This window comes from Myotis brandtii, unplaced genomic scaffold (assembly GCF_000412655.1).
Source record: "Myotis brandtii unplaced genomic scaffold, ASM41265v1 scaffold889, whole genome shotgun sequence".
Lineage (NCBI taxonomy): Eukaryota > Metazoa > Chordata > Mammalia > Chiroptera > Vespertilionidae > Myotis > Myotis brandtii.
Genome location: NW_005371640.1, coordinates 837,909 through 849,779, shown reverse-complemented (window position 1 = coordinate 849,779; position 11,871 = coordinate 837,909). Strand labels below are relative to the sequence as shown.

The window sequence follows — 11,871 nt, the reverse complement described above, 5'->3', positions numbered from 1 at the left end:
TCCCTTTAGCCCCCCCCCCTCCCCCATCCTGAAGTTCCCACTCCAGGCCATCCCTCCCAGCCTGAGAGTGGCCTTGGCCAAGACGCTTTCTGACAGGGCAAAGCTGATGGACTTTATCCCAACCCCCAGACAGGTCCAGCTACCACAGCTGTGGGAAGGGGTGGGGAGGCCTGTTCCAGAAAAGTTGCCTGAGAAGCCTGGTGTTCAGCTCCTACTGAAAATATTCTACCTGGAGTTGAGTCCCCAAGCCCCTCCAGCCCCAGCCCCCAGGCCAGAGCTGGGGATCCCTCCACAGCCTGCCTCCCCAGCTCTTTCTTGGGATCGCAGTCTGGCTGGTGCAGGCCTCTCTGTGTTCTTTTCATACCCAAATTTCTGCTATCAGACCTGGGTTCCTCTTGATTAGGTCCTCTGGGCTGCCTCTTTTACATGCAAAATAAATCTTTTTGTTTTTTAAAGCAAGGTTGGGGATAGAGAGTGCTGGGGGTGCTATTCTTTGTTGTTGTTAATCCTCAGCGGAGGATACTTTTCTATTGATTTTTAGAGAGAGTGGGAGGGAGGGGGAGAGACACACAGAAACACCAGGGCGAGAGAGACACATGAATTGGTTGCCTCCCGCACGCACCCCAAGCAGGGCCTGGGATCAAGCCTGCAACTGAGGTACGTGCCCTTGACCAGGAATCGAATCTGGGACCTTTCAGCCGGAGGGCCGATGCTCTATCCAGTGAGCCAAACCGGCTAGGGTCACATGCAAAATACATCTTTAGTTTGCACCCCACGGCCCCCAGATGTGGTGACTGACATAGGCTGTATAAGCACAGTTAGTTCAAAATCTGACCTGGGGAAAGTAGGGAGTCAAGAGGGGAGGGTGGCATAAGGTGTCCATAGGTGAGAAGGCAGTTGACTCAGGGTGGGCCAAGCCTTGTGCCAGGGTTTGCCCGAGGACTCCACATTCCAGTGGGAAGTTTCCAGATCACAAATAACTGAACCTGGGGCATGGCGGTAGGTCTGACACATTCTTCATTGGTTCAGAAGCCTTTGCAGAGAGAAGAGCTTTTTGACACAGACAATGGGGCAGTGAGGGCCTGTGAGGGGGACAGGAGCGGGCTGGACGAGGTTTATGGGGAAAAGAGGGGGACCTATGTAATACTTTCAACAATAAAGATGTTTTTTTAATATGAGCTACAGATTTTTTAAAATATATTTTTATTGATTTCAAGGAGGAAGGGAGAGGGAGAGAGATAGAAACATCAATGATGAGAGAGAATCATAGATCGGTTGCCTCCTGCACCCCCCTACTCCCGACTAGGGATTGAACCCGCAACCCAGGCATGTGCCCTGACTGGGAATCGAACCTGGAACCTTGCAGTCCGCAGGCCAGTGCTCTATCCACTTAGCAAAACCGGCCAGGGCAACAATAAAGATTTTTAAAAAGGAGAGAGAAGAGCTTTTCCTGAAAAACCTACATTTTGGTGTTATTCCTAAGATGAACACTAGATGGCAGCACACAAGAGCTTGTTTATCCTGATGACCTCTACTCCGATGTTATTCCCAAACTGTACACCAGATGGCAGCAGAGAATAATTTTTTCTGGTCACTTGCACTCCGGTGTTATTTCCACAATGCACACCAGATGGCAGCAAAGAGCGTTTCCCTGCCTTAGGGGCTCTGCCCACTTGGCTTTCAAATGAGAATCCAGATCCTTGGTATTAAGCTCACTTTGAAATAACCCTGCTTTAGGCTCGTCACATGCTTTATCTCACCTACTGTCCCCATGTCCCAGATGAGACAGGGGCAATTATTACGTCCATTTTACAGGTATTTCATCTGAAGACTGATTCTAACAGTCTGAAGCCCAGAACTGAACCACAATGGCCAAGATGGGCCAGAAGAACATGCACACACAGTATCGTGGACAAACAGAAGAATCCAAATAGTCTTTGCAGCTTTGGGTGGAATCTTGGTCATTGTACTTGAATCTTGGTTAAATCTTGGTCATTGAATCCAATCTGCACATAACCGAATGGTTCAGCTTGCCATGCACTCAGGCTGGTTTATGGGGTGGGTCCAGGGCAGGCTGCTGGGGGCAGGTCCAGACCCCTATAACAATGACTTCTCAACTTCTACACCCTGCCTGGCCTCTGGCCTTTTATTTATTCTTAAAATATTTTTATTACTTTAGAGAGGAAGGGAGAAGGAGAGAGAGACAGAAACATCAATGATGAGAGAGAATCATGGATCGGCTGCCTCCTGTATGTCCCACACTGGGTATCGAACCCGCAACTTGGGCATGTGCCCTGACCGGGAATGGAACCGTGACCTCCTGGTTCATAGGTGGATGCTCAACCACTGGGTCACGCCAGCCGGGCAAGTTCTCTGGCCTTTTAAAATCTGTTCTTCAGTTCAGAACACTGGGCTGCTTCTACCCATGATTCCTTCTGATGTTGCAACTGACAAGAGCTTCCTAGCTGCTCAGAAAGGAGTCTGGGGTGGAGGTTTCCTTATGGGGGAATGCCTGAGCCTCAGACAAACAGAGCTGAGCCCTAGCCGGTTTGGCTCAGTGGATAGAGTGATGGTCTGCGGACTGAAAGGTCCCAGGTTTGATTCTGGTCAGGGGCACATGTCTGGGTTGCGGGCTCGATCCCCAGTGTGGGACGTGTAGGAGGCAGCCGATCCATGATTCTCTTGCATCATTGATGTTTCTATCTCTCTCTCCCTCTCCCTTCCTCTCTGAAATCAATAAAAATATATTAAAACAAAACAAAACAAAACAAAAAACACAGAGCTGACTATTGGCCCTACCACCCACTAGCTGTGTGACGTCAGGCAAAGCAATGGAAAGGCAGTCTCCTCACCTGGCACATGGTGGGCAATGGGTTAGGGTTAGGGTTAGGGTTAGGGTTAGGGGTTAGGGTTAGGGTTAGGGTTAGAGTTTAGGGTTAGGGTTAGGGTTAGGGTTAGGGTTATGGTTTAGGGTTAGGGGTTAGGGTTACGGGTTAGGGTTAGGGTTCATAACATATGCATTAATATGAACTTAATTGGTTCTCCGTAGATGTTCAGAAAAGCATCAAAAGCCAACCAAATCCACCAAAAAATCGGATTTCTTTGACCCTAGAAGTTATCACTAGGATTTCAAGACTCATTCTCATGACCCTCTTCAGACTGCCCCACATGGGGACAATCGCTCCCTGTCAGGGTGGCTGTGAAGTTTCAGTGAAGTAGCGTGTGTTAGCTCCTGCCCAAATTTATTGAATTTATTGGGATGCCACTGGTTAACAAAATTTTACAGGTTTCAGGTGCACAATTCTACAACACGTCAGCACTCCCTCTCCCTCTCTCTTCCCTTCTTAGTCCTTTACCTTTTATGGGGCCAGAGAAATACAAAATGTAGCAAACAGTCTCCTTTTTACACAATGAGCTCTCCTATTAGTGTCCAAATAGCCAAAGCCCTCCAAGTCCTCTTTTTTAAAATATATTTTTTATTGATTTCAGCGAGGAAGGGAGAGGGAGAGGGAGATAGAAACATTAATGTTGAGAGAGAATCATTGATTGGCTGCCTCCTGCACACCCCCCACTGGGGATGGAGCCAGCAACCCTGGGCATGTACCCTGACAGGGAATCGAACTGTGACCTCTTGGTTCATAAGAGGATGCTCAACCACTGAGCCTCGCCAGCCGGGCCTAACTCTTGCATCTGTGCTAGCTTTACCCTCGGGATAGTATTAACCACAGCCTCTTGCTGGTCTATGCATGCCTGCTCCTCTTCAAAGACATGGTCCCTGTCTCAGCCCAGGCCAGCATCCCCTCTGCTTCCTGTCCCTCTCCCATCCAACCTCCACACTGTGACCAGTTTGATCTTTCTAGATTACGGATCTAACCCAGTCACTTCCTGTTTACTGTATAGGACTCCTAACAGGCCCCCCACTCCCCGGCCTAAAGAATAAAGTCTCTATCAGCACAGGGTTGAGACTCTTATCAGGCCAGTTTCTTCTCCTGGCCCCATTCCCATCATACCACCCAATTCAGTCGCCCACCCGGTCCCCGCTGTCAGCATTAACCTCTCTCTCTGGTTGGATGATCAGTAAGGGCTTTGACAGATGGAGGCGCCAGCATCGAGACTGAGCCTGCAAGTGGGAACCTCAATAAAATATAGACTGCAGTGAATAATAAGGCATCCATATTTGTCCATTAATTGTAACAATTCTATTAAAAAACCAGAAAGACAGGAGAGGTTAAAAGTGAAATAAGTCCTAGCTGGTTTCTCAATGGTTAGAGCACCGGCCCACGGACCAAAGGGTCCCGGGTTTGATTCCGGTCAAGGGCACATACCTCGGTTGCAGGCTCGCCCCTGGCCCTGGCCAGGATGTGTGTGGGAGGCAACCAATCGATGTGTCTCTCTCACATCGATGTTTCTCTCTCTGTCTCGCCCCCTTCCTTCCACTCTCTCTAAAAATCAATGGAAAATATCCTCGCGTGAGGATTCACAACAATAAAACAACGACATAAGATGAACGTATGGAATCGAACTGGAAACCTAGAGGAAATGGGCGATTTCCTAGTAAAACTAAACACGAGTAAACTGGACCTCTCCCCCCGCCCTTGCTGGTTCTCCTCTCACTGTTTTGGGGTTTCCCTCTCCCAGGATGGAGAGCAGGGGCAGAACTGTTCAGCAGCTCCCCTAAGATCCAACCCCACACACGTCTTCATCTCCCCGAGCTGAGCCTGCCCAGTGAGAACATCGTACTGGAGGGAGTCTCATGGATTTTTTCCCCCTTTTTATTGAATTTATTGGGCTGACACTGGTTGACAAAATTATACCGGTTCCAGGTGCACAATTTCACAGCTCGTCACCTGTACACTGCATTGGTACTCACCATCCCAAGTCAGGTCTCCTTCCATCACCATGTATCCCCTCGTACCCTCCTCTGCCTCCCTCCGCTCCCCCTCCCCCTGGCAATCCCCACACTGTTGTTCGTGTCCGTCGTTGTTTTCCTTTTGATGATTTCACCCAGATGTGGGATCTGATGAACCAAGTGAACTGACAAGCAAAACAGAGACAGGCTCACAGACAGAGAGCAGGCTGACAGCCGTGACGGCAGCGAGCTGGGTGCGGTGGGTGGAGGGATTGAGCACAAAGTCTCTGGGATTATTAATTCTGATATGTCAGCTCGGGCTTTTTTGATTGCTAGCAACTGGACACACTAACTGAAGTCAGAGAAATTCATAGTGTTTAAAGAGGTAACAATAAATGACGACTTGCAAGGGGTTAAGTTGAAGAGTGGGTTCTCACACTCTTTTTTTAAAAAATATATTTTATTGATTTTTTACAGAGAGGAAGGGAGAGAGATAGAGAGTTAGAAACATCGATGAGAGAGAAACATCGATCAGCTGCCTCCTGCACATCTCCCACTGGGGATGTGCCTGCAACCCAGGTACATGCCCCTGACCGGAATCGAACCTGGGACCCTTCAGTCCGCAGGCCGACGCTCTATCCACTGAGCCAAACCAGTTTCGGCGGTTCTCACACTCTTGCAGTGGGACCTGGTCCCTCTCCAATCTCCATCCTACTAAGTGCCTTTGGGGGGGGTGCTGTTCACAGGCACAGCTTCTCCCCCCACATGGAGAGTGTTCAGCAACGCTGGGCTGACCCCCATTCACCGGGAAGGGGTTCTCCTTCCCTTGGGATCCATGAAAAGTCACAGCTTTAAAATGCCAGTTGGGCCCAGTCAGTGTGGCTCAGTGGTTGAGTGCCTGGGTTGTGAGCTCGATCCCCAGTGCGGGTGTGTGTGTGTGTGTGTGTGTGTGTGTGTGTGTGTGCAGGAGGGAGCTGTCACTTCATTGATGTTTCTCTCTCTCTCTCCCTCCCTCTCTGAAATCAATTAAGAAAATATTTTAAAAAATTAAATGCCAGTTGGGTACTGAAATATCAGGGGAATCACTTTGTAAAGTACATGATTGTCTAACCACCATACTGTACACCTGAAACTAATACAAAATAAAACTGAATGAGAAAAATAAGTAAAAATAAGAATATCAAACATTCCCTTTGGCCAGGTTTGGGTCACATTCTCATCCTGGAACCCATCAGAGCACCCAGAGGATGGATTGGCTCGGTGTGGGTTCAGCCCTTTCAAACTGTTTAGACTGGAAGCAGATGAGGAATCCCCACAGGAAAGCTGAGGTGCTGGATTTGGGCATGAAAACAGCTTGTGGGTTGAGAAAAGCAGATTCCACACCACCGATGGCCCACTGCGGAGGTATGGAATCTGAAGCCCAAGAAAGGAAGGGGTTCACTTAGGGTCAGGAGCTCAGCCACCCATCTGGCTCTCTGCTGTCCTCCCACAATGGCAAGAAGCAATTGCGCTTGCTGAAAAGGCAACGTTGTTGTTAGTGGTACACTCAAAGCTTCCGTCTTTGGAAAAGAGATACATTAAAAATCACAACATATTTTGGATTCAGATAATGCTTTTGTTTAATAAACAGCAAGAATCCAAAATAATTTTGTACAATGTATCCTGACCAAAAGAATGCTTTCACCTATCTGAATAGCCTTTCTCTGTGAGATCAAGGAATTAAATTGATATAATGAAGGGCTATGAGAACAACTTGGTTTTCCTGGTCTGGTACCATGGCTCTTGCCAGAAGCTGGGAACTTCATAGAAATTCCTCTCCCTGTACCCTGTTAGGATTATGCTTTTCCAGTGAAATGAACGTGTGTGAGACTTGGAAAGCAGAAGGGAAGTGGAGGCCAATAGTCTGATGGTTATGGCGATCAGACGTGAAGATGCTGAGGTGCCTGGTGTACCCCAGCTTTTTCTCAATTGCCTTCACTCCATATCCAGCTCATCCTCCTGATGACTGACCCCGATGACCCATTTGAGTGCAAGTCAGGTACTGGGCATCAGGTCTACTGAGGCTGTGGCTTCCACACACCTTTCCACGTCAATCTTCACAACCACTTTGGCAAATAGATACATTAGCAATCCTCCGGTTTCACAAGCTCCAAGCTGTCCGCCACCGCCATGCTTAGCACAGTTCCTGATTCCCTGAGGGCTCCCTCTATACCAGCAGTTCTCAACCTGTGGGTCGAGACCCCTTTGACGGTAGAACGACCCTAAAGACCATCCTGCATATCAGATATTTACATGACGATTCATAACAGTAGCAACATGACAGTGATGAAGTAGCCACGACAGTAATTTTATGGTTGGGTCGCAACATGAGGAACTATATTTAAAGGGCCAGAAGGTTGAGAACCACTGCTCTAGACCTTTCCTTCAGTGTCACACACCTGTGTAAACTTGATTCCTGCATCAAACCACTCGTTTCCGTAATACTTGTCTTGGCTGTTTTCCCCACTGAATACAAACTGAATCACCACCACCACTCCACCCCCTTTATTCTTCTTGAAAAGATGGAAATGGCAGAAAGAGACCTGCTTCTAATGTAGAACATTGTGTGTGTGTGTCGGGGGGGGGGGTCTAGGGCTGCTGTTATTGTTGTTGCATCTATTTCCATCAACATACCCTGGGAAGCAACCCAATTTCTTCGTCAGTCTCAAGGTCAGGAAGGATAGGTACGCGCAGAGCTAAGCAGGGAGAAACCATTATCTGATGGAAGCCGTATCCATTCATTCTGAAGGAAACGTATGGATTGTGACCCTGTTTGACCTTGTGGCCAAGGGTTTGAGGTAGAGAGACATACTTGTAATCCCTGGGGTTCTTTTGTTATGTCTCAACCGTGGTCTCAGGATGATGGTTGTGGAGGCTGCATGGCCATTTCAGGATCTTTCATTGCTTTCAGTATGACCTACCATATTTTATTAAGTTCTTTGTGCCTTGATTTTGTAGAAATTTTATAAACCCAAGACAATGCTATTGTTCTGTACTGAAAGGCTACAAGTCATACGTTTTATACATTTTTTAATATATTTTATTGATTTTTTACAGAGAGGAAGGGAGAGAGATAGAGAGTCAGAAACATCGATGAGAGAGAAACATCGATCAGCTGCCTCCTGCACATCTCTTGGGGGTGATGTCCCCGCAACCCAGGTACATGCCCCTGACCGGAATCGAACCCGGGACCCTTCAGTCCGCAGGCCGACGCTCTATCCACTGAGCCAAACTGGTTTCGGCAACATTTTTAAATTGATTTTAGAGAAACATTGACGTGAGAAACATTGATTGGTTGCCTCCTGCATGTGCCCTGACCGGGGATCGAACCCACAACCTGTGTATGTGCCCTGACCTGGAATCAAACCGACTACCTTTTGGTGAATGGGACGATGCTCCAACCAACTGAGCCACACCAGCCAAGGTACAAGTCATACTTCTTAATGTATTTTCAGCATAAGTAAAATACCTTTATTCTGTAAACTATGGCAAATGTCATTGCAAGAAATGAGATTCCAGGAAGAAATTCTAACACAAGCAACTCATCAGATTACTCTGAAATTTTATTAATGCCTTCAGTTTGTGCATCATTCAAAACAAGATATGTGCTTTTAAAAGCATTCTTATACATAAACAGATCAAGGGACTGTTGAGGAATTTATCCCTAAAACATGCACATCAGTTCTTTTCAGTTGTGTACAAGAAAGGGAAATAACTTGTAAGTCTTTTTCTTTGGATTAAAGACATTTGGAAGTTATTATTCAGGAATGCCAGCTGTTTTCCTGGAACAGATGTGTTTCCCAATAGGAAATGCTGATGTAATTAAAAGGCCTTAGTGTTGATAAACAGGACTGGAAAAACATTCGCGCTTTGTCTGATCACCAGGAAGACTTCCAGGGGCCCTAACGTACATGTCAAAGAAATGAATCCGGTAGCAGGAATCGAACGGTTTAGATTGAAAAACAGGTAGCGTGATTTCAAGGCACATGACGAGGCTAAACAGGTGGCTGGGGTTTATTGACCAAATTTGTTCTTTTGTTGGGAAAATAATCAAATGTAATTTAATTTCCGTTTCCTGGCACTTTTTGATAAATGCAATTAGATCTTGGGCAGCAAATGTCCTTTCAGATACACATTCAAGGTGCATACCAGCTAACAGATGTCAGAGTAGCCAAAACAGTAGGACTCCATTTCAATGAACGCCAAGCTGTCTTGTATTGTTTCTAGACCTCATCTTGCCTACTCTCATTTCACAAAAGGATTATTCAAAACGAGGTAGCTGAGGAACTGACGAAACCACAAAGGATGCCCAGACTGTTATTCAACAGCAAACCCTGGAGTTGACCGTTGACTATATTCTGCAGACAGTCCCCACGCTACCTCCCTTTGTCCAGCAAACATGCCAGCATATTCGCCGTGATTCTCTTCTTCTTTGGCGTCCCTCCATGACGTATCCCATTAACGATACAGGTGCCCTAAATAGCAACTGAAGAAGAACATATAAACAACATAACCTTCAATGACATTGACACTAGCCTCTTCTCAACTCAACTGTGATGGGGAAACAGAGAGTAGCAGGCTCTGCGAGGTTTGTTAATGGTCAGAGCTTTCTTCTGGAAAGTCAATACTAGGAGGTCAAAGATGATTCCATGTGCTTCTAATGGGCTAGCAAAAGGTTCCCCATCTGATGAGATAAAGTGTCTAATACTTCACCTGCCCGGGCTCCTAGAAGCAAGCAGCACCAGCAATGTCATTACACTTCCCCAAATAACAATGAGTCTCCATGTATAACGTTTTGGAGCACCTAAAACCCTTCAAGAACAAAACAAAAAAAACAAAGATGAGATGTTAGCAATACTATCTGTGTCTCGCATACTTCTGCGTGCGTGCACGAAACGCGCCTATAGTTACAGGAGATAGCTCCCAGGACTGGTGCTTTCTGCCTTGGTGACAGCTCTGTGCAATTACAAACAAAAATACTTCTCTAAGGAGATGACAGTAGTTAATCAAAGAAACAAACAAAAAGCCCATTAAGGCTACTGCTGCAATGAATGGCTCAATGTGAAGTGTATTGGAATAAATTGGTTGACAGGACAGAGATCAATCTGGATGCATAGAACAAGATTATAAACAGAAAAAGAAAGAGGAGGGTTCAAGAGACTGGCAGACACCATCTGTCAGTATGAAAAGGCTTAAGACGCGTGGAACTTTTAACTTCTTGTTCTTGCATGTCCTTGGTTAACTTGTCTTTATTTCTTCACACAGTATGGCCATGTAAACCCACCACAGAGAGGTGACACGATGATATAGATGAACACCTGGAGGGAGGAAGGAGGCAATTTTATTTTCTTGAATCTATCATAGGCTCCTAAATAATATATAAAACACTGTAAAGACTAACAAATACTGGTTCTATCAGAGTAGTAGTTATGTAATAATACACTAATCTAGTATTTTCAAAGCTAGATGTTGAATTAAAACAATCCGTTCTGATATAATTCTCACCAAATTTTAAAAAAATGTTTTTATTGATTTTTAGAGAGAGAGAAAGGGAGAGGGAGAGAGAGACAGAAACATCAACAAGAGAGCAACATCGATCAGCTGCCTCCTACAGGCCCCATACTGGGGATCAAGCTTACAACCCGGATGGGTGCCCTGACCAGGAATCAAAGGGGTTCATAGGTCAACACTCAACCACTGAGCGACACCAGCTGGGCAATTCTCACTGATCTGAATTCCACTATGCTTTCTTCAGTGGGAGAGAAAGCAATGGGATTGTTTCTCTTTACCAGAAACTAGAAAGAATCCATTTATATAACCAACTCTTACTGATACATCATTAATAGTCATAAAGATCACAAATAATAATTCCCTCTAAGTATGATTTTACTATTAAGTACATCCTTAGTCTTACACAGGGATCAGTTTTTCATTATTAGGATAAAAATGAAAAAGCATGAGTAGAGACTCTACATTTATATTACCTGCGAGCAAGAATGTTGTTACTAACCTTTCAATGGATAATGACACAATAATCACAATTACCAAATCAAAGGCAAGCTGATGATAAAAGAAAACAAAAACACTAGCCCTCTTATAGATGTGTTCGCTCTTTAGAATATTGTAATTTGAAATCATGATATATATATTTTTATCTAATTGGGGTGACACTGGTTCCCAAAATCATACAGGTTTTAAGTGTACATGCTTGCTCACGTTACTACATTCCAAAAAATAGATTTATTTTAGACATTAGGTCCACTGTATTAAATTAGTCATTTTGTTTGGCTTTAAATTACATTTTGAGACCTTTAAGTGACTGATTTAATTATTTACATGCTTGGGGAAAAAGTTGATACATTCCCCCTCCCAAAAGTCATCAAAGTGTTTTGCCTTACTTCTCTACCAATGTTGGGGGGTGGTTTACAGAAAATTCTGGTTATTAATGAATAGAGTAAACCCCTCACATCATGTTCATTCACACTCACACATGTTCCAATTTGATATAAAGTTGCTTGCCAGATGAAATATAAGGACTTTTAAAGCTGAAGTACAATATGTTAGGTGAAAACACCTTTTGGCAAAGATTGGCATTGCATGTAGAGTACTGTTCTGCATGTAATAAGTAATCAATAAATATAATGTGAATTGAACAACAAACCAGCTTCATAAATTCATCTAAATTCCCAGAGCAAAGAAGAAGGAAGAAAAAAAAAGCCGAGGAGCCTAGAATGTGCCACCTGAGGATCCTGAGCAAGAAGACATTTAAGACCATGACATACCCAGCCGGCATGGCTCAGTGGTTGAGTGTCGAGCTATGAACCAGGAGGTCACAGTTTGATTCCCGGTCAGGGCACATGCCTGGGTTGCGGCTCGATCCCCAGTGTGGGGTGTGCAGGAGACAGCCAAACAAAGATTCTCTCTCATCACTGATGCTTCTCTCTCTCTCTCTCTCTCTCTCTCTCTCTCTCTCTCTCTCTCTC

General features: G+C 45.3%; 1 protein-coding gene across 2 annotated transcripts in view; it reads right to left on the bottom strand.

The window, feature by feature from the left end:
* Positions 1–8,433: 8,433 nt before the first annotated feature.
* Positions 8,434–11,871, bottom strand: part of VAMP7 (vesicle-associated membrane protein 7) — a 37,857-nt gene continuing 34,419 nt past the window's right edge. For both annotated transcript variants that reach the window (XM_014532376.1, XM_005885027.2), the window contains one exon: positions 8,434–10,206. In XM_014532376.1, coding sequence (XP_014387862.1) covers positions 10,127–10,206 — 80 coding nt within the window. In that variant the 3' untranslated portion in view covers positions 8,434–10,126. The remainder of the gene's footprint in view (positions 10,207–11,871) is intronic.